At 40.2% G+C, this 22,779-nt stretch overlaps 1 protein-coding gene across 1 annotated transcript in view; it reads left to right on the top strand.

The window, feature by feature from the left end:
• Window positions 1-22,779, top strand: part of COMMD1 (copper metabolism domain containing 1) — a 66,149-nt gene that overhangs the window by 4,000 nt on the left and 39,370 nt on the right. The window contains exon 2 of the mRNA XM_066546372.1: window positions 13,824-14,105. Within this exon, the coding sequence (XP_066402469.1) occupies window positions 13,824-14,105 (282 nt within the window). The remainder of the gene's footprint in view (window positions 1-13,823; window positions 14,106-22,779) is intronic.

Raw genomic sequence — 22,779 nt, 5'->3', positions numbered from 1 at the left:
CTATCCCTAAGCACTCTCGCTGCTTTTAATGTAATTTTAGCTTTTAGGTTGGTGTACGTGTGGTCACTTCACAAGGGAACTGGCACAGCTGGCAGGTCACATAAAGTGGAGGGGGAAAATGCTTAAAAACAATGAAGTGGAGAGGAAGGTTGGGTGCAGAACGTGACAGGGTTGAAGAACATTGCCAGGAGTGATAAGATCAGTGCTCCGCTGCCTGCAGCAGCAATTTGTTGCTTAGGTATGTCAGCTAGAAAGAACAGCGTGCCTGCATCATTAGAGATGTTTTTTCATGACTTTCTTGTGAATTCTCAAGTTGCAAAAGTTGGGACTTGTGTTGTTAGAGCCTCTCACATTTGCAGTGTTGTTTTCAGTGGTACTATGATTCCTGAGGAGATGTGTAGGAGGTGGTGTTAATGCTGGTGGCTCTGGGATGTGGAGGTGATGCTGTTCTGCACCACGAGCATTGTTTTAAACAACAGGGTGTGAACAAGGAGCCTGTACATTACAAACGTCAGCTAACTACACCTGCAAATCCTCCAGGCAGAGAGAAACAAAAGGGCTCCCACCGTTATTGCATTGTCCATTTAATGAGTGGTATTTTCTATTACTGATTGAGACAGGCTCGTTTCATCTGGGATTGTGAAATGCTCCTATTCTGTGACTGTGCCACCTCAGTGAAAATGGCTCACCTGAAGTTTAATGGTTTACCTGACCTTTTGCAGTGCTTTTTTCCTTTTCTTTTTTTTTAAGCTTAGCTACAGCAGCGTGGTAGATTAAAGTAACGTCATCAGATCTGCGTCACTGATCTGTACCAGGTGTGGTAGACTCTGTATTGCCCAAACAAGAAGCAAATCTCTCTCTCTCTCTCTCCCCTAATTACAGTGATGATTACATCTCTGCAAGCAGAGATCTGGTTGCTCTGCCCCAGTTGAGGATTTCTAGAGCAGGCAGGTCAGCACTGGCTCTTCTCGTGTCTAATGCCTCTGCCATACCTCTGAGTTTTAGAATGCCCTCCTGGATCTTAAATCTGCTAATTGCCAGGTAATGGACTTCCAGAACAGCATGCTGCTGAGGAGGTTGGATTCCCTGGTGGTGGCAGTGCTTCATGTCCTGCTGATTCCCACTTTCCCATCCAAATATATGGTTTCGTTTGTTGCATTTGTAGGACTTTTGCAAGTACGTAGCATTTTCATCATTAATGACCTCATTTCTCAAAAAAAAAAAAAAAAACACAAAACAAAACAAAAAAAAAAAAAACAAAAAAAACCAACAAAAAACTCCAAACCCTACAGGTGTGATTTCACAAGTTACACACACATATGTGTGTGTCTGTGAGCAGCATATTCTGTTTATATAGAGGGGTGTGTGCACACAGACACTCCCATGCACAGAAAAGGAAATATACTGGTTATGCTGAAATTCATTATTCCAACCTGATCCCCACGGTGTTTCTCTTGACCTGAACAAGAGTCTACTCTGATTGAAGAACAGGGAGTCATTTGAAGATCATTATTCCAAATAAAATGCTTTTACTATGCTTAATTAGTATTCATCAAACACATGCTGTATAAAATACATTTGAAAAGGGAGAAGGACTCCCTTAGGCTTCACGTGTAATTTTGTGCCTTTATTTCAGTACCACCAAGGCTCCATTCCCTACTCCCCAAAGTGTGTGGGAAATGATGAAGAGGGTAATGAAGCTCAGTGCCATCATCTCACAGCACTGGTGATTTTCTGACTACTTTGAGTTGTCTTTCCTCTTGTAAATGTGGGACCCTGAAAAGGGGAGAACTTGGGCTTTCTTATCTTCAATTTGATGCATAAAGAAAGACTAAAAGGAAAGGAAAGGCTCAGTGCTGAAATTTTGTTCTTTATTAAATGGTACTCTTAAAATGGTGTCTCTTACAACTGGTGTGAAGGAAGATGAGTTCTTGCTTGCTCTAGGAGCCAACTGATGGTATCAAGGAAGTACAAATATTCATTTCAACCTCACTGCTGTCATGTGAGGCTGCCACACAGCTGAGCAGAAAATAGACCTTTCTTTCTTGCTCTCTTTCTTCAGAGAGAGTGGTTAACACATTGACTAGCACTCTGTCAAAGATGCAGGAGTGTGGCATGCACTTGAGTGAAGTTCACAGCTAGTGTATGAAAAGGAAATTTTGGATGACACTTACAACTCAACCTTTTTACAAGCTGAACATCTGAAATTTTTAATTCCTTTTAACAGCTACAATCTTGGCATGATGTAGTTTAGATTTTTGACTGTGCTAGTGTGTAGCAACTGGGTGCAATATATCCAACAACTTACTAGAAAGAAAAATTGAAGACAAGACTAAAAATTTTGTATGGTATGGCTAGAGTCTGCTTGTATGGCTAGAATTATTGCAGTTTGAAGCTTGTGCTCTGGATTTCTTCCAGTCTGGTGACCAAATGTGATGGAGCCTGACTTCTTCAACATTTGGATGACATTTGTTTTTTCAATAGTTTATTTAATTAAAAAAAAAAAAGGAAAAGCTTTAGTGGCAGAAAATACCAGGCACTGCAAATGTTACATGAAGTCCTTTTTCATTGATGTTTTAGTCCTAAAACCCAATGGGACAGAAGTTGTCAGGTGAGAACATCTGACAGCTTGAGCTGCTGAGTGGCTCCTGTGTTTCCCCAGGAGCTCCCTGGGCAGTCAGGATTAGCTGCAGCTTCCTGGGAGGGCTCCAAGATCATCCCTGGGAGGTGATTTATTTTATAAAAAGGTGAATTGAGTCACTTTATTTAAAGGCAGGACCTAAAATACCTCGTTTTTAATTTTATAATTATCATTATAAATGTATGCTTTTACACTGTGAATTTTAAGGGAAGGATTAATTTATGGAGTAAGTAAGAATGAGTGGAACATTGATGGCCTGCATTGTGAAGGATTAAGGGTTCATTATTGGGAAAACCAAACTGGCTTGGTTGGTTTGTGGGCTTTGGTTGGTTGGTTTGTTTTGTGTGGTTGTTTTTGTTGGGTTTGTTTTGTTTTGGCAGTTTGTTTGTTTGTTTTGAGGGGAAGGCATTTTTGTTTTGTATTCTTAACACCTGAAGCTTAAGCACAGTAGTTTTCCATATTTTTTTACCACTGGATTTACCAGTCATAAACAGGGAAACCAAATCTTCCTTTACTTATTTTAGCCACCAAACTATTTAAAAATTGGACTGTTTGAATGATGTAAGTTGGACTTGCCTTTTCCTTTGTTTACAGTGCATGAGCACCTGGTTCTGGTTGATAGCCAAGATCTAATTCAGAGTATTCTATCTTTTATAAAGTTGGTAGTTTTAGAATTGTACAGCAAGCCTGGGGCTCCTTCCTCATTCTCAGTTCCCACTGGAGTTCAGTATCTGTTTATCTGCTGTGCTTGAGGACTGCAAGTTGAATTTTTAAAGGTGACAGTGATCTTGGAATGCATTTTTTTATCCCTCTAATTCTTTGGCATATTCTATATTTACCTCTTTACAATTCTGGTTTATATGTGATTTCATCTAAGTAAAAATAGACTGCAACAATCTCATGAAAACAAGACATAAAATACACTATTCAGAGAAAATGTGACATAACAGCCAACTTGTCCAAACAGTTTATAGCCTTAAGTGTTTTTCTAACTATTTTTAAAATATTTTTGTCATTGTGTCATGTCATTGTGCATGTTAATACATTTCTGAAAGCATGTTTTTTCACATCTCTCTCCCTAACAGTAAAAAGTGGCAATACAAATATAGTTTGAGCAAAATCTGTGGGTTTTTTTCCAAATAAGGTTAGATTTTTTTCTGTTTGAGATGTTTTGGGATCTTTGCCAAAAGATTTCTACCTCAGCTTGGTGGGTAGTTTTTCCTTTCCTTTCTTTGCAGTTTCTCTGAACTGTGATGCCAGGATTATGAAATATGTTTTGAAGATACAGGCAGACACTGAAGTAGTATCTGTGTGAAAGGCAAGTAATCAACAGACATTTTTACTCCTTGTCTGACATTTACACATGGCTTTGTTGTCTCTCTTCAGACTGTCACATCAGATGCGCTGTTCTCTCAGACTCTTTTTGCCTTTTCTGGTTCAAGAGTGGTTTTTATTCTCTTCTGACAAGCTGTTTGTATAAGTACCTTTTAGTTTTACACAGTCACACATGGCAGAAATATTTTGTGTATTTGGATTAGTTGTGATTCCTTTTTTATTTTTTCATTTAGCTCAAATTTTTAACATTTTTGAAGTGAGAAAAATGCTTGTACCTCCCTTTTTCTGTCAAAGAAAAAATGGTATATTTATGATTTACATTTGCTTGGCAAGGAAAGTGGACTTGTTCATTTTATGACATGTCAGGAAATCTATAAAAAGTCTCATAATGAATAGAAAGCTCTAATGAAGTTGTCCAGTTCATGTGGACAAATGACATGGACTTTACTGAATAGGAGTGGCCCCCAATTTGACTAAAAGACAATTTTTCTTGACCACAAGAAAAATTAATTGAATTATTTTGATGCCAAGGGTTGCAGTGTCTTGGAGCAATTGATTGCTGAAGTTTCTAGCAGTTGAGGCCTAAAAATGTGAAATCTAAAAGCAGATTTTCAGCACCAAGCAGTTTCTACTGGTGGGGTCCATGCAAGCTCTGCCAGCCACAGCAGTGAGTGTGCAGCAAAGGACAGGGCTGGAGGGCACAGGGCTGGGCAGGGACAGGGCTGCAGGGGACAGGGCTGGGGGGCACAGGGCTGGAGGGCACAGGGCTGGGTGGCACAGGGCTGGGGGGCACAGGGCTGGGGGGCACAGGGCTGGGGTGGCACAGGGCTGGAGGGCACAGGGCTGGGTGGCACAGGGCTGCAGGGGACAGGGCTGGGCAGGGACAGGGCTGGGGAAGGGTTCCTACAAGCTTGGGAAAACCTGATGGCTTGGCCAGCTCTACTGATGGATGATTCCAGGAGCCCAACCTGATAGAGAACCACCCTCTCTGGGGTAATCCCATTAGTGTTTAATGGGATTCTCTTGGAGAGGGCTTTGGTCAATGTCTTAGCTGTTTCATCACATCATTAGCTTTTCCTCTCCCCAGAATGTTAATTCTATTTAGCGCAGAGATAATTTTTGATACAGGAAATGGCAACTAGGTCTTTATGGGAAAGTGAGAGATGGTTTCTTCCAAGCTCCCTGCTTTGGCCTTTGCTCCTATCAGGTGATGTTGTCCAGCAACAGGGATGGAGAGGAGGATTTACAGTAGGGAATCCTGTGCTGAGGAGTTTGAACTGCTGCTCCTTTCTCCTCATAAATGCTCGGCTGTTCACAGCCACTGTGGCTGCTGCTGGTTTGGGGAACATGTTTTATGTTTCACTGAGCTGACAGGAGGGAAAACCATTTTCCCTGTGCTGAAAGGAAGCCCTGGTGGCTGGGATCCTGAGAATGGAAGCTTCCCTCTCGCGTGTCAGCTCTGTCAGCATGTAACATGAGTTGTCAAAATAGGTGGTGAAGGACCAGCTGGCAGAGCACTGTTGCTTGTTTCCTGTGAAGCAGTGTAGAACTACTGTAAGCTTGCCTTCTTTCCTGGCTGATCTGTGTGCTGCTCTGAAACACAGGGTTATGGCTAAGGCAGGGATGTGTTCCCAGCCTGGGCTGGGAGTGCAGGAATCCTTCTTCTTCCAGGTAGGAAATGGAACTCCAGCTGCTGCTTAGAGTGGCAATAACAGGTAATGCACAATAGTGCTGGGAAAGAAGGATAGCAAAGATTGGAGTCAGAATGTGCCACTAAAAGGGTATATATGGCAGTAGTGAAGGGATGAGACTCATATAGCTCATGTGTTTCACTGCTAGAGCATCTCTGCTTTATGTCCAAATGCAAGCCAAGGGACAGATTAGCTGAGGTAACCATTAACTTTTAGGATGCAGACAATCAAGGTACTCTGAGTAAAAGTGGAAATTTAATTCACGATACTGAGTCTGTTTCTGTGCTTGGTTCATAATAAAGCAAGTTTATGCTGATTTCACTGACAGGATCACTGCTTGCAAAGCTCCAACAAGCTCTGCTAATGTCTGCCCATTACTGCACTCAGGGTAGGGCTACAACTTTTTTTTTCCATGTCTTCAAAATGAAGAAGTGCTCCAACTTCTATTTTTAACTCTCCTAAGTGAAATGAGATTAGACACGAAGCAGTAGTCCACAGCAGCAAGTAATTTTCCCAGAATGATTGTAGAAACGTGATAAACACAGATCTCTTTTATTGTAAGAGAGCAGAGGGGATGAAGAAAGGGCTCCTAAGGGAATGACAGGTCACGTCACCAGTTCCAGGACTGTCACTGTGTCTGTCTCTCTTTTCCTGCTTTTACTCCCTCCCATGAATTTTTGGGTTTTTTTATTTACCATCTGGTATTTTCTGTCCTATCTGGATTTCTTCTGCCTTTTTTATTTACCTCTCTGTCTTTGGCAATAGTCCATTAAACGGCTTTCATCTGATGAGGGTTCTTGCTTCTGAATCCAGTTCCTTCAGGACTGGAGAAGAAACCATTTTAGACTGAATAATGTAACCTCTAAAGATCTGTATGTTCTCCAAGAAAACAGCTTGCTTCTGCTGAAACTGAGTTCAGGGAGCACATGTGTGTGCACATTCATTTTGAAAGAGGTTGAACCTCTCAAACTTCTCTGTAATGTGGTTGCATCTTTAAGAACTACTGGAAATATGACATTTTTTTCCCTCCACCCCAAGTGGCAAAATGATTTCTTAAGCACAGCAAAAAATTGAACTTGAGTGGGGAGAAAACTGTTGATGAAGTCTGGGATTTTTTTTCTTTGCTGTAATTCAGTAGAGTACAGGTCAGATTGGACAATTCATATTTCTATTTTTAATTTCAGTATGTTTATATTTTTAATCCTGCTATATCACCTTTATTGTTGCAAGTACATCTGCTATTAATAGAACTTTTGTTCCATGTTTTATCTCCCTCCAGCTGGTCCAACCTATCTGTGCTCTCTGAGAAGCACTCTCCATTGCCTTTTTTCTTGTATAACTCTTCCTCTTTCTATTTTAAATAATACAAGTGTTTTGAGAACTTACTCAGGAAGGAAGGGCTGGTGCTTTTTTTTTTTATGTTTATTGCTTAAAATCCAAGCTTTTAGTATCTCCTCATAATCTGAGTCTGCAGGCATCGTTTGGATATCCACCTATGAGCGATGTTATCTGTGGGTGGGCTCGTTCTGGTTTTGTTATTATTGTTTGTTCTTGTTTTATAAGTGCCGTAAGTGTCTAAGTGTCTACTCTGTAGACAGAGTAGGTCCAGACTGAGTAATCCTGATGACTCTCAGCTTTCCTTCAGCTAAAGATGTTTTCTGGAGCGGGGGAGCCACTTGAGCTTTCCAGGAAGCGCGATGTGACCACAGGAACACGGCTCAGGTTGCGGCTCCTCTGGTGGCTGCCTATTTCATCAGCCCTTCATCCTCTTTTGTCATCAAATGCATCTTCACACCACAGTAAAATGACACCTTCTGCAAATAAATTTAGGAAGTGGTGTTTTATGGTGTTGTTAGTTCAAACAGGGCATTTCTAGCAGCTGCACAGACTCCTGGCAGGGGCAGGCTGGAGAAAAAATATTGTGGTCACTTCACATGCTTTTAAAAACTAATGCTAAGGTCTCTTTTGTGTTCACTTGTAAGCTAGGTCAAAAATAGCTGAGTATTCACTCCTCTCTGCTTGAACTTTAAAGCAAAAAAAAGTAATTTTAACAAAGAACATAGTTTAGTGAGCTTGTATGCAAAAAAAATTGGTTGGTGTTTAGGGGATTTCTGCTAGGCGGGAGCCTGGGAATTGTGAGGGTGAAGATGGAGGAGTGAGTGAAGAAGCATGGAAGTGACCCATTGAGAAGAGTTTTTTCCTCTCATGTGCATAGTTGACAAGTCTGTGTGGAATCAAGCTTAATAAGATCAGGAATACAGGAAGGATGTAATTTTGCCTGAAACTTGATCATCCACACACACGTTTTTCCCATCTGCAGTAGCAGTTCCATAATTTTTGTGTTGGTGTGTGTTGCGAGTTTTCCCATCCAAGAAGAAAGCTTGATGAAAATCAGAAGTCAAATTTAAAAATATTTACAAGTCTGCTGAACCTCTGTTGACCTGGTGAGTGCCTCCTTGGCAAGGAACCAAAAGGTTGGAATAAAAAAGTAGTTGTTGCAGAAGACCTGTTACATACTACAAAAAAAGTAAGCTACAGGGTTTAAATAAATGTATTTATTAACCTCTTAATGGTTCACAGGTTCAGTGGTTCTTTTCTCTTAGCAAACTGTTTTATTTCACTTTCAGCTTTCACTACAGCCCCGTAAGAGGTAAATAAAAGTAATACTGGGACATGGTATGGAATGTGAATAAAAGAATTCATGTGATCCCCCATGGATTCGATGAAGACTTAAAGATGAGTTAAAATCTTTCTACTTTGTGGTAGAAATACTAAATGTATTAGGGTCACTTGTGATTTCTGACCTAGAAATTTGTGGGGGGTGTAGAAGCCTTTAGTTTTAGGGGTTTTTTTCCCAAAAGATGGATGACCATTTCCAAGTGCAGATAGGCTGCAGGCTGTTGTATCTAATTTTATCTTAATTCTGATTCTCAGGAGAGCTCTTGGACTGTAATAAACAGTGTTTGTGAGGCACAACCTACCAACTAGTTGAAAACCTCCATTATCTCCAGAAACGTGGGAAAGTTTTCTGGACTTACATCCAGGGACCATCTGTGGGAACAGCTCGTTTGTTACAGGGCTGGACATCTCAGCAGCCCTTGGGAGAGTCTGGCTCGTACATACAAAGGAAGACCCAGAAACCACAGGGTTGGGAAGATGTTGGATTCCTCCTGTCAGAAGCTGCTCTTTGCAGAGGAACACGCTGAGCTGACTCTGACAGATAGCACAGTGTCAGCAGCACTCATGCGCTGTTCTGTGCTGCTTCTTTTCCCTGCAGGCAGCTGCTGTTTGCCCCCAAATCCAGGAAATGTTTTATCCTGAGGCTGAAAAGTGGGAGATGCACGTTGGTGTTACCCAGAATGGGCTTTGCGTGGTGAAGATGTTCAGCTGAGCAAGGCTCCTTGGCACGTTCCGCCTGTCTGCAGCTGCTTCCACAACTCCCTGCATGCATTCCTGGGGGCTGAGAAATGGCTTGCAGGTTCTGTTTCTAAAAGCACATGAATGAGAGGGGCTGTGATGCAGGAATAACCTTTTACCCCACCTCCCAAAAGCCTGAGGAGGCAAGTTCAGTAGCACAGTCCATGGCACTGAGTTGTTTGTTTCCTTGAGCTTGGGATTGCTTTGTGCTGCAGGCTGCTCTGTGCAGCAGCCTGCGCTTCTGGGGGTCAGCTGGAGGAAATGCCTCCACGTGCTGCTGTGCCCAGCTCTTAGAGCTCTTCTGTGATGGTTGACAAGTAATGTTTTTCTTCTGAAAATGAAATGTGTTCTTCTTTTTCCCAGTGGGTTTTACCAGTTGTTGTTTCTCAGTAGTACTGCAGGCTTGTCAGGCTTTATTTCTCAGAAGAGATAATGAATTTAAGTCTGTTTTCCTGGTCTGTGTACCAGGGCACATGTCTGATGGATCTAATTAGGCTAATAGAATCCTCTCCAGATTACCAAATATTGTTTCATTAAGGAAATGGTATTTGAAGTCTTATTTTTATTGGCTGAATTGTATTTGAAGACACAGTGAGTTTGTGTTGAAGGAGAACACAAGGAGAATTCAGTATGACTAAAACTGTTTCTTGCTGTTCAAAAGCATCTGCCCAGCCTCTGGAAAGGAAAGGATTTGTGTGCTTGTAATGACATACTGTCCATAAGCTGTGCTTTCTTGGAGGGAAAAGAAAAAGTGTTTTATCAAATCACAAAATACATAATGTGAGGAAATTTTTAATATCTAATGATGTTGTTTTACAGACTCTAGTTTTGAAATAGACATTTCTTACTTTTCTTACTTAGATATTTAAGTGAATAGTCACAGTAAAGTTAATTTGCATTTGGCACTGGCATAGAACAGCTACGATTCTATACATTCTTAAGAAAACATTTCTGTTTTTGTTTGTTGAAGATTTTTATGTTGAAATGGTAAATTACATGTGATTACCAACAAAAACTGAAATTATAAAAACTGAGAGTATAAAGTCTCTATAATGTAATGATGTGTCACTAACAGTACAGTGACTGAAGATATGGCAATTATTCTGCACTTTAAGGTCTGTCTGGGCTAAGAAATTGGCATTAATGAGATGTTTCACTCTTAGAACCAATGCTGACAGTGATTCAGCTCTAGCAGCAGATGGATAAAACAGGTTTCAGTACCTTTAAGCTCTGAGAATTTTCCAGTTGGATGCTAAACTGTGCATGTGTTGTATATTCCAGCAGTGAAACAATCCTCACCATGGCAGTTGGAGTTGAGCAACAGCTGATAATTGTCATAGTCCTGGGGCTGATAAATGCTCATCTGAAGCTCCTGGGGTTTAATAGCATGAAAGGGAGACTTATAATCAGATATATTTCATCTGTCTCCAGATATAAGCACAGAAGAACCACTCATGTTTTAACTTAAATCAATCCTTAGAAATAACAATCAGATGTATCCACTATAATTGGATATTCTATGTAATAAATGAGCATTGTTAAAAGTAATAGAAAGAACTGTTTGTAATGCTATGCAGAATATGATTTGAAGTATACGTTTTTGCCAAGTTAAACTAAAACATTTCCCAAGCTTAAAAAAAATCTGAACTGAGGCCCTTCATATAAGCAATGGAGTAGAATTACATTTGTTTAAAGAATAGATTGTGTAAATCTATCATGCAACAAGAGACCAGAAAGATCAGCAAAGACTCTAAATAGTCTTTCGTTTTTTGTCCGCAGTGAAATGTTTCCAAGTTAAGATGAAAAAGAATACTAAAATGAGTTACTGCTCTTATGTGACTTGAAAACCATTATAGCCAGTGGGATTTGTTTAGGAATTCCAAAGAAAATATGTCTCCACTAATCAAAGTCTTCATGCAGCTGTACCAAAATATAACTCATTGATTGTTTGTACTCACTTCCAGTTAATTTTTTTAAAGGAATTTTTAAATAGTAGTCATATTTCCAAGAAGGGAGAGATTCTAGTCTGAACGATGGATTACAAGGCTGTGTTATTTAAGGTATGCATTATCTGATAAATACTGCACCAAAATACAGAATGATTGCTGCCTTTTGGGTTCTTGGCTGTGTGCAGTTTCTTTTATGTGTAGAGTATCAAACTGTCCCTGTTGTGTGCACATGTGTATATGAGGGAGGTATAAATGATGGCCAATTATCGTACATGGTTTCCTTCCTCTGGTTTTATGTGGCACTCTTTTGGTAGCAAACTGTATCAGGGTGCTTATAATACATAAAGGTGCAGAGTTTTTAAATGTAGCTCACACCACACCTTAATGAATTGTCAATCTCTTGATGATCTTCACCAAATAGCCAGGTTGAACTGTCCTGTATATGCTCTAGTAATACTGGTTTGTGTTCCTTATACTTAAAATTTCAAGTTTGGTCATAAGCTTCCTTGTCTGGATACACTTCAAAGTCAGATTTATATCACGTGTCAAGCACAGTAAGGAACTTTGTGTCTGCGGTTTTTTATCAGCTTAGAAGGGTGCTGCCAGAAATCTTGCTGCATCTTGCAAAAAGGGTTGTTGTGAAGGGAGTGAGGTTAAAAAAAAAATTCCAGAAGATTGCAAATGTGAAATGCTCGAAGGTCATGAAATCAAGCCTAGAAAAGGGGTGCCTGGTATCACCATGAACCTGCATTAGGTTAACATTTAACACAATTGAGGTGTTTTGCCATGACACCTTTGCTTCACTCAGTGCAGAGGACACAGTTTGTGTTCTTGGTTTCTGCACAGGAATAAAACAGAAGGCAATTTTCTGCACAGCTGAACTGGGAAGAAAGTCTGCATCTGAACTTGATCTTGCCAGGGCTTGCTGAAGGTGCTGGGCTCTGTGCTTGTTGATTCACCTGCCCTCCTCCCCCCGTTCACATCAACCAGCACAGGAGGAGTACACGAGCAGTAGCAGTGTCACACAGCACACAAACACAGATGTGGTGATGTGAAAAATATTGAAGCAGAAAATACTCCACACTGCTGTTAGTAGACAGTGTAAGATGTGGCTGTAGAAAAGGACTGTAAGTCTGAATAGCTTTTCTTCTGGAAATAAAAAGAAGTGCTGTTTTCACTTCCAGCATAATGAGTTATTACAGGATAATTACCTCTTAAGTTAAATATTTCTGATATAAAGCAAGCAGTATGTACCAATATGTCAAATGCCCTATAGAAAAGCCAGAATGGTGCACTAGGCAGCTCAGATTTTGTAATAAAATCACAGATGCTCCTATTAAGCTGGAGCCTTAATACAGCCGAGGGTTTACTCCTAGTGTTGATTGCCATTTCTTTTCTCAGTCACATAACAGATGGCAGCTGATCTATTGTGAAAGCAAGGCAAGGCAGCTCATCCCTTGTAAAAAAACACTACAAACACCTCCATTTTTAGATCAGCACTGCCCAGTTTGCAGACAGGCAGTGTGAGGTGCACAGTGTGTGTGTCCAGCCCAAAGCCACTCGATGTCACAGCCCTGGCTAAAGGAACGCGGTCGTGGCTCCCCAGTGCCTGGAATGCAGCTGTAGCAGTACCACATCAGGGAAGATTAAATAGAGGCAAATCCCAAGGACTGGCTGCACTTCACCTTGCTGTGCTCCATGTCAGCCTGTGCTTGGAGGTGGTGTGTTCATTTTGGAGAAGTTGCATCCATTTTGTGTGAAGATGAAGCAAAAGCATCTGCTTGAAATGACGATGAGAAAGCTTAACCACAGCTTCCTTTTCCTACCTCCCATCCTCCCTTTGCAGCCATATATAGCAGCAGCTAGTGCCACTGAGACAATGCAAATACAAGGCTGTGGGTTTGTCAGTTTTGAAAAAATAGATGGAAAAAACTGGATAGCTATATAAAAAATTGTTTTTTAGGAATAATAATAATAATAATAATAATAATAATAATAATAATAATAATAATAATAATAATAATAATAATTTCAGTTGCTGCACAGGGACGAGGAGTAAATAACCCCTTCCACTCTGTTGCAAAATACAATTAATGCCTGACAAAGTCCACCAATGCTCTAAAAGAAGCTGCAGGTGCATTGTTAAGGCTTTTTGGGCCTTATGGATAGAATAATACAGATGAAAAAATGCAGTTGCATTTGGTATTTTGATTCTCCCTTGAAAGGCTTGTGCTCTTGCTGCTGCAGGCCCTGCTTTGCTGGTGCAGCATTTAGCAGTTTTGCTTCCTTGTTTGTGGTGTGGAGGTGGCAGATGAAACTGTGGGTGTTGCAATGAGCTGGGCTGTCCCTTCACTTGTTCCAGCCCACGAGCACACCTTCTTTGTCCCAGCCTTCCTGTTTCCTGGCCCAGCGGGGCAGCAGTGCAGTGCCAGACCTGACACAGTGTTCGTAGCACTGTCCATTTGGGAATGCCTGTGGCACAGTGGGGAAAGGGCCAGGAGGCAGGGATAAGCCTCCTTGCTACCCCATACCAGTGCTGAATTCCCAGAGGTGCTCCCAGCTCATTGCTGGAGCCAACCCACTCCCCTCCAGCTGCTGTGGGGCAGGAATCTGGGATTAGTAGCAGACACTTGCAATTTGAGTTTTAATGAAAGGTGTCAGGTTATTTGCATAACCTGGTTTGTTTGTGCAACCCCATTATGATCAAGTATTTGTCAAACCCTAAAGATGTGTCCTTAAAGTCCTCAGTTAAGCAAGCTTTTCCCTTTTACTCCCTTTATTTTCCTACAGTCAATTGCTTCAGCAGACATGGATTTGAATCAGCTGGAAGCTTTCCTCACTGCCCAAACCAAAAAACAAGGTGGCATCACATCAGATCAGGCTGCAGTCATTGCAAAATTTTGGAAGAACCACCGGACTCAAATCCACGAGAGCCTGATCAATCAGAGCCGCTGGGATAATGTCCTGAAAAATATGAACTGGAGAGTGGACCTGAAGGCACAGTTGAGACACATTGATCAGATAAACACTCCTGTTGCAATAGTTGAAATGGAACTGGGCAAAAATGGGCAGGTAAGCTTCCTTTTGCAAATACATAAACCTGATGTAGCTGCACATGCACTGAGGTATATTGCCTATTGCTGAATTCACTGCATCCAAATCAAGCCAGTTGATTCATCACCACTGGCCCTTTAATGGACTTGAAATTAGGGTCCATCTTTGGATACAAAGAAACATTATGGGTGGTGAATGCAATTTTTGCTTTTTTTTTCCCTATCTTCATATAAAGAAGATATGACATATATATATATATATATATATATATATATATATATATATATATATATATATATATATATATATAGGACATATATATTCACAGCTCTCTTTATATTAAGCTTGAAAAATCAGAGGATGTAGAAATCTAACATGATCTTATAATTCTGTTTGTATACCGTGCTCTGCAAATTCAATTAGTCTTCTTTTCTCTTAATTCAACACTAAAATTAGTTAAGGTACGCAAAGTAGGAGCTGAAAAAGAGTAAAGCTCACAAATTACATTTTAGAACAAATGAAGGGAAAGACTCCTTTTTATTTTGCATAACGCCCATTCTTATGTTACTTATTACCTGTCACATTATGCAATCTTGTCTTATCTGCCTGAAAGATATCTATCTATATATATATATGGCTCTATCAGTGCTGAACATTGCCTTCCTTTTTTATCTTTATAGTCCATAGGATTGTACAGCTAAAGGCACAGATTCCCATCTTCACATTTGCTGTTGTTTTCTAACAGGAAATATATTTCAATTTGGTATCTTCTCTCTGTGATGTTTTAGTAAATTTCAAAACCTCATTTCTTAGCAGTAGCTACTGCAAATCATGCCATGAGCTGATTTGGGAATTTTGAAGTTAATAGTTAATGTTTAGTAAGGTTCCTTGTATTTCATATTATTGTAATAGCAAGAGTGCCTGAATTAGGAATACCTCGATCCATACACCCGGAATATACATGTGCATAGGAGTGATTGAATTCCAACTTGGCTAAGCCAAGCCAAGAATGAAGGTACATATTGTCTGAGATCCTACAGAGGCAGAAGGTATTGTTGGAGTTGTTCTGTTGGTTCACTTTCCTTTGCAGTCAGTGGAAGCTGATCCTCCCTGAGCCTTCCACTTGTGGTTCTCTGCAATGACCAATACAATAATGGTGTGTGCCTTCAGGTTTTTTCCTGACCTCAGAGAAGTGGAGTTTTCTGCTCAGGATCTTGAGATTGAAAATTATTGTGTTCTATTAGCAGCAAATGGAAAAAGGTTGCTTTGAATAAAAAGGTTACAAGGGAGCACATTATAATGAGTACATTGAGTACATTAGTGAGCAAATGGCAGAAATACCTACATTCATTAAAAAATGCATCCTTAACTCAGAATTGCTGTTGTGTTTCACAAGGGGATTATGTAGTTAGTGACTCCTGTTTTGAAACTGTTTTTTCTCCCAGTAATGGATTTTACAGTAACATCAAGCAGCAAGGACATTTATATTCCTTTCACCCTCTGCAGAGAGAGTCAGGGTATGGAGGAAGAATACACATTTCTGTGACACTGTACTGTCTCTTACCAAAGAGCCCCACAACAAAGTCAAAATGAGTTATTTTAGCAATGCCCCTCCATGCTGCAAAGGGAAATGTTTGTGCAAATGCATTTTTGGAACTGCCATCAATCACAATTTTGCCTCCTTCCCTGAGGGTACCAGTGAGCTGTGGCAAGCCTGGTGTGAGTTAAACTGGTCCTTACTGAAACAGCCATGGAGTAATTAGCATTGTCACGTCTTGAGTCAATGTACATTTGTTCTAAGGAGCTCTGCTTTCACATAGCCTTTGGCTGTGCATTAAATAAATTCTCTGCTGTAAATCTTTGGGTTGAGGCACTCTACATCAGGCTCTATGCTTCTGTGATGGGATGAGGTTTGGGGTTTGAGGACCTCCTGGAAATATAGGTCACAGAGACTCCTACTGGAGGTTGAACAACTTGTTACACACTGGATCTAGCCCACTAACTTGAAACTGTCATGTTTTATAGTCTTTATAAGTATTTTTACTTTATTACTAGCACATCTCTTCTAAATATCAAGTTTTGTAGCACATCAAATACACATAGTGGTACCTTTCCTAAGTTTAGAAGAGAACATATTTTCTAAACAGTCGTCAGCCATAGATGGGATTTGATGAATAATGAAGATCTGGCTTTGAAGAAGAAAGCTGGCTGATGATTCAGGAGTAAATTATTCACAACAGACTGTTTTCATTTGGACACATGATAACAGGGGAATATACAAATGCATTGATATGTAATGAATTGACATGAATATTTCATGGTTCAACAGAAGCAAAGAAATGCTCTGTAGAAAATGTACCTTTCCAGAAGTCACTCTGATTCTTCTCAGTGCCTCTGGGTTGGATTTAGGTCTCTGCCCAGAAGACCAGGCTGCTTGGTGGAGCATCTGCTCCTTCTACTTCAATAAATAACTTTGCTTCCTGCTTGCCATCTCTGAATTTTAGTCAGCTCTTTCATGAGAGAAAGACTCTGTGTGTGAAACCTGCCGTGGTTTGGAATGGGGAATTAATTGGAAGTGACTGGTTCATAAATGCCACTAGCCTGAGTTTATGTCAATTTTGTCAAATTTTGTGAATGTTTTCTGACTGGAGAGAGATGCTTTTGGGTGTGAGAATCCATCACAACTTGCATGCATTAATTCTTGCTAGCCTTGCCATTACTGATAAGAGAAAAAAATGAACCCTTTTCCTAAAGTGCTCTTGAAAACACTTCTAATGAGGAACATTTGAAAATACCATGCTCTGAACATTGAAAATTTTGATTCAAGATCTGTAAATTGGAGTTTGAACTCTTCTTCAGTAAAGATTTTCCAGCAACATTAAAAGTTTCCTTTATGCTGGTGTTGTAGTCTTTATAGATTCTGGCAGGTTTATATTAAGATTAAAGGCAGATGAACATGCTAGTCATCAGCTTTGAAAGCCCATTTTCTTTAACATTATGAGTAAAAATAAAATTATAAAGCAGTTGCACTTTAGCCTGCATTTGCCTTCATCTTGTGATATTCAGTGCTCATAACTGCTGGTCCATTTTTTCCATCTTTTCTTTGGCACAATGGTTTTATCCTCTTGGGTTTTTTATCTACCTTGCCGTCTTTCTCTTAAAACATCTGTAGCTACCTGTCCCCTTCTTTATGTCCTTTTTAAACTTGTTCTCCCTCTCTGAGCATGTCTGTAAAGCTCTTTTGGCATGAAATTTCAGCTAGACATGAATCTGCTCAGAGGGATGGGAGAGTGAGCTGGAGCATCCTCCTTCTCATGCCCTTCCTGCCCCTCTGCACCAGCCCTGCTCCACATGGTGGGCAGCCACTGCTGTGCAGTGTTGGCCTACCTGCACATTTCAGTCCCAGATTTATACCTGTCCTTGCCACTGACAGAAAGTTACTGCATTGGTTTTGTGCCATGCTTTGGCACAAATATTATATTCAAACTTGTTTTCTGGATTTTGTCATGTTATTTTCCTTGTGAGATCTGCCTCTCCCCTGGGGCTGTGTTCTTCCTGTGGGCTGATTTGCTAATAAGTTTTACTTCCTTTATATAAAGAAAGTAAAATTATATATTTTGCATTATATATTTTGCAGTTTAATCAGTCTGAGACTGATCAGATAGTATAGATCAGCTGAGAATTTGTTCTTGGCTTTTCTGCTTTGGCTTATTTACAGAGTGGGTATTTCCACATACATTTCTTTCCAGTGTTTAAGATACCAGTAATCCATGTAATATCACTTCTCTTGGGTCTTTGTTGGATCTTAAAGCATGTTTTATGATCAAAGAGTATTTTTTGCCCTGGTTTAACATGAAGCTGGGATTCTCCTGCAGGATTCTTCCTGGAAAGACCTGAGATAATCACATCAGGATTATGGATTAAAGGGGTTTTTTTCCCAAAATATTGTGTCTCTCTTCTCTTTTCTAAAAGCCTCTACCTGCCAGAGGGGTCATAACAGTTAATGATATACAGTAAGTAAATACCACAATGTAGCAAATACTAGAAGCTACCTACAAGGTAAGAAATTAGGATAGTTTCTTTCAAAGTTAAGGGCAAACAGCAGCCTTTCATTCCATATACTTTCTCTGGTCTGAAATCACCAGGGATGTGTATCTTCACAAAAAACAAGTGTTTTTCTTTAAAGAACATGCAAGCATTAGTAACAGCCTTTTCAGTGAAAGTCTAATATTCAATACTTACGATTATATTTTGATTGTCACTTTAAACTCTCCCCAGTGAGATAAAATACTTTCTGATGAAAAGACTTGCTAGATGAAGTGCACCTTTGCCAGTGCAACAGCATACTTGATGCTGAAAAAGTAGGAACTGTTAGCTGGCAGTTTACCTACTGTCTGCTGGTGGCTGGGTTGAGACCCTGATAATTCAGAGAAAATACTACTACTACTACTACTACTAGTACTACTAGTACTACTACTACTAATAATAATAATTCAAGTAATAATTCTATTAGTTCATGTGTGGAAAGTGTTCATAAGGAGTATAGACAATTGTCATGTGCTGTATGTTGGAGATAAAATGCTTCCAGTATTTTGAAGGTCTGGAGCTTGATGTTTCATCAAGTTTTAGTTGCAATGATTATAAAGGTTTAATTAATGTTTTGAGAAGGAGTAAAGTAGGTCTCAAAGTAAACTTCTGGGAGATTAATTTTTTTTCTGACTTGTTAATTATGTCCATACTACAGAAATCTAGGCTGAATTTTCTATCATCTATAAAAAAATTATATTTATTTTTAGCATTCATACATGAGCATGCTTTCACGATGTAATAAAAAAAATCGTAGAATTTATCTTCTATAAAAACTCTGTCCCTTGCTGGGAGTACACACTGAACACTGCTGAGGATGTGGTGGTGTTTTGTGCATTTTTCTGAGCCATTTTTCTCTTGGCTTTTGTCAGCTGCAGTTATCCCCAGCCATAGCTGTCACTGCTGCAGAGAGGTCAGACCAAGAGAACATCAGGAGTACACTCTTGCCATAGGGAGGAAGGATTATGGCTGTGCCTGCTTTTGCCTCTGTGTGACTCCAGGTCAGGCTGCTTCAGAGATATGGCTGAAAATAGCCCCAGATAATGGATCTCCAGGCTTTTTTATGTAGGAACTGTTTGAAAAGGCAGATTGCTTTTTGTAGGGTATCGGTGTGGGCAAAGCGATGCGTGGGGAGATGAAAAGCAGCTCCAGGTACCCAAACCAAAATAACTCCAGCCAGGCCTGCAGAGAGGAAGGAAAAGCAACCACCAAACCATTTTTCCTTTCCAGCCATAATCTGTCTTAGTCTTTGTAGCTATTAACATCATCAGAAATGATGTTCCCATCAAAAATGGGAAAAGTATGAGCATTTATAAGCCAAATTAATCAACTTAACTCCAATGGGCTTAATATTTTTATTTGATTAAAATGATGGAATCTGGTAAGTAGAAGTCAGTTGGAAAAAAATCACCTTTGTGGCCAAGCTGAATGTAGTCATTTGAGCTTTTGTTCACCTTGGAAATTTATGAGCTGGAGGGAACGGTTACATAAGGGCAGTACAGTGCAAAAGCAAATAAAAAATAGAGAGGGCAGCAGGTCACTCCACAGAGAGGAAATGAACACAGTTGACTGACTTAACTCAGTTATTTACTTAATCCTCTGCATGGCACTCTCTGTAGTCCTTTGCTTTGACAGGTCAGTTTTTGTCACCTTCTTGGAGTGGAGAGAAACTTGGGGAACAAGAAGAGTATTTTGTTATTTGTGGTTCTTGGGAAGTGGAAGTGTAATTAAGTATGTTAAGGAGATAAGAGCATTAAATGGAGGTTTTAAATAACTGTCTGACTCAAAAGTGTCACTTTTCCACTGGGTATATTTGACAGTATTTTTTACCTCAGGTATACATCCTATACAAAGCAAGGATATTCTGTAATCAGTAGTGCTGACAGTTTCCATGCAGGTTTATTTGTGCCCTGTATATGTGGATGTGCAAGTGCACACATACTCATATATTCCCTGTCTTTACTCTGGAACTGGATTTGCTGAAGTAATTAAGTAGAATAAGTTAACTGAGATAGAAGTATTGATTGTAGCTGAGCTCAGGATATTACAGGGGAAATTCTGCATTAATTGAAGGTGAGCTGTACGAAGCAGTGATGCCTGTTTACTGCCTTTCATCTGCCTAAATTCAGATTCAGTCCTGGACCCTTGAAATTTTTACCTTCTCAGGTCTTGCACATTATGACAGAGGATTTGCAATCTGTTAAATATATAATATCAGTGATATCGACAAATATTTTGCAATCTAACATCAATCAGTTCACACAGAGCAATAAAATGTGGGGATAGCTTTGATGAAATGTCCTCCAGAGCATCTCTTGCAGCCTTGAGAAACAAATTGTAACGAGTCTGGGACAGGGGCAGCTGGGGTCAACAGAGCTGGCTGTTGAAAATTGTCCCAGCAAAAGTGTTTCACCACATACCTTTTCTTGGGGTTGGCTCTACAGAGTCAGAGACCCTAAATTACATCTCCACCGTCACCAGAGGAATTGTTCTGTTTGGGGCAGGTTGGCAGAGTAGTTTCTGTGTGATACTTGCTCTGTGTCACACAGAATTGCACACAGATTTGTACAGACAGTGGGATTGCCTGTGATTATTTACACTTGCCTGTGTAAATAATCACAGGCAATCCCACTGTCTGTGCAGTTCCTACCCCCATGGACTTGGGGCTGTGTGGAGAGTGTCTGCAAACATGCAAATTAAAGCACTGCATTTGGACAGAATGCCAGGCTGGCACCATTTGGCTGCATGACCTTGCAGCAAAGCCAGTCTATAACTGAGGTCAAATGTTGTTGAAGGACCAAAAATTGTAATCTCCCTAGCATCTTTTTGATAGAAGTCAAAAGTTTTGCGTGATTCTTGAAAAACATTTTTAAAAGGGGGAAATTTCTTTGGAGAGCCTGTATACAGCAAATCAAAGCCTCTTTGCATTTTAGGTCTGGTGGTGGTGTCAATCTGTATTCTTCAGAGGACTTGGATATCAACATAAGCAAGTAATTTGTTCATGGGAAACTCAGGAAAAAAAGGAGTTGTTATGAACATCAATGCCCACTGCATTGGCTAACAATGCATCTTGTTTTTACAGGCCTAGCCTGGCCAAATACCTTTAAAATTATTGTTTTGCCAGTTAGCCAGCCTTGCCCATCTTGACACTATGCCACGTTGCTGCTGAGAAGTGCTTTGGAGATCCTTTCAGGTGTGTCATGATCTCTTTTGAAATCTCTGAGCATTGGCATTCGGGGTGCAAGTAAGAGCAAACAGTTTCTTAATTTATTTTAATTAGGAAGAGCTACTGCAGGAGAAGGTGTTAGAAGATACAAAAGGAGAAAGCTAGCACATAACTGGGGAGAAACACTTGTAGAGCATGAAAGTCTTTTTGCTGCTTAATCCTTTGTATTCTCTTTATCTTAAATATATGTGTGTATCTATATATATTTGTATACTTTTCATGAAAGATGGACTCCTGTTTTTGCAGTGCAAGAATTGATGCAGCAGAAGAAACAAAACAGTCCACAGTGGCAAAGCAAAATCCCTTCAGTTCATGGCTAATTCTCAGTGTAATCTTTTCATGGAGCAGGTATTTCCATTCTAGTTTCTGCAAACTAGGGCTTTCCATCCCTCTAGAGCTTCTACTCATCCTAGTTAAATATGAAAAAAGATAAACTTTTTTTTTTTCCTTTTCTTTTCTTCTTATCATTCTGTTTACAAAACCTCTGACAGAGTGATTCCACAGGTAGCTGGCTGGAATCTGTTGGTGGGCAAAGCTGTCCTTGGCAGTTGGTAGGTGAGCATTAATGCTGAGGTGCTGTGAGCTCCCTGCACGGAAATGCAGTTAATCAGCATGTGAAAGGCTTGGGATACTGGCCCCCTATTTGGATAAAAGCAGGCTCTCACTCCTGCTGCAGTTGCTCTTGCTGTTACAAACCACTAGCAGTGCTGCTTAGGGACTTCCAGAGGCCAGCAGAGAAGTTTTGGGGGAGGCTCGTGCCCCTTCCCAAGTGAGTGAATGAAGACTGTAGGAAACAAAGCCTTTTTTTTACAGGTTCACTTGCCTCTATGTTAAATGGATTTGTCTGCTCCTTGGTGTGCTGGCTTCATCTTGTCAAAGCGTAGACTGAAAGAAAGGCAGTAAATGGAGCTGCCACAGAAGATCACACATGGGTTTGAGAGGGTGGTTTTGGTGTCAGGTCTTTTCCTTGCTGCCAGGTGGACTTGAAAAGTTGCTGACTTTTGCTGTGTGTCCTCAGCCTTGTGCTGCCCCAGCAGTGACGTGTTCATGGAGCTGAAAGTGGCTGAGTGAGTCCAAATGAAATCTTTTTTTGTTCCCTCCCTACCCTTTTATTTTTTTTCACCCACATTATTTTTGGTGTAGATCAATTTGTTGAAGGGACAAGTTGAGGGCAAAATTGAGCAAAAGAAATTGAGAGCTCTGTCTTGCCTTGAAAAAAATGCTCATTTAAGCATACATGTTGAAAGAGCCACCATTTAAAATTCTAGCTAGTGATCTCTTGAACAGAAATGAAGCAGCTCTCCTTGAATGCTGAAGATAACTTCTCTGAAGTGCCTGTTTTTCTTCCAAGAATGGAGGAGGAATAGAAAATGAGAGGCA

The sequence above is a fragment of the Molothrus aeneus genome, chromosome 3 (genome assembly GCF_037042795.1).
Source record: "Molothrus aeneus isolate 106 chromosome 3, BPBGC_Maene_1.0, whole genome shotgun sequence".
Taxonomy (NCBI): Eukaryota; Metazoa; Chordata; class Aves; order Passeriformes; family Icteridae; genus Molothrus; species Molothrus aeneus.
The sequence above is the reverse complement of the archived record's forward strand: the minus strand, read 5'-3'. Positions and strand labels throughout refer to the sequence as shown.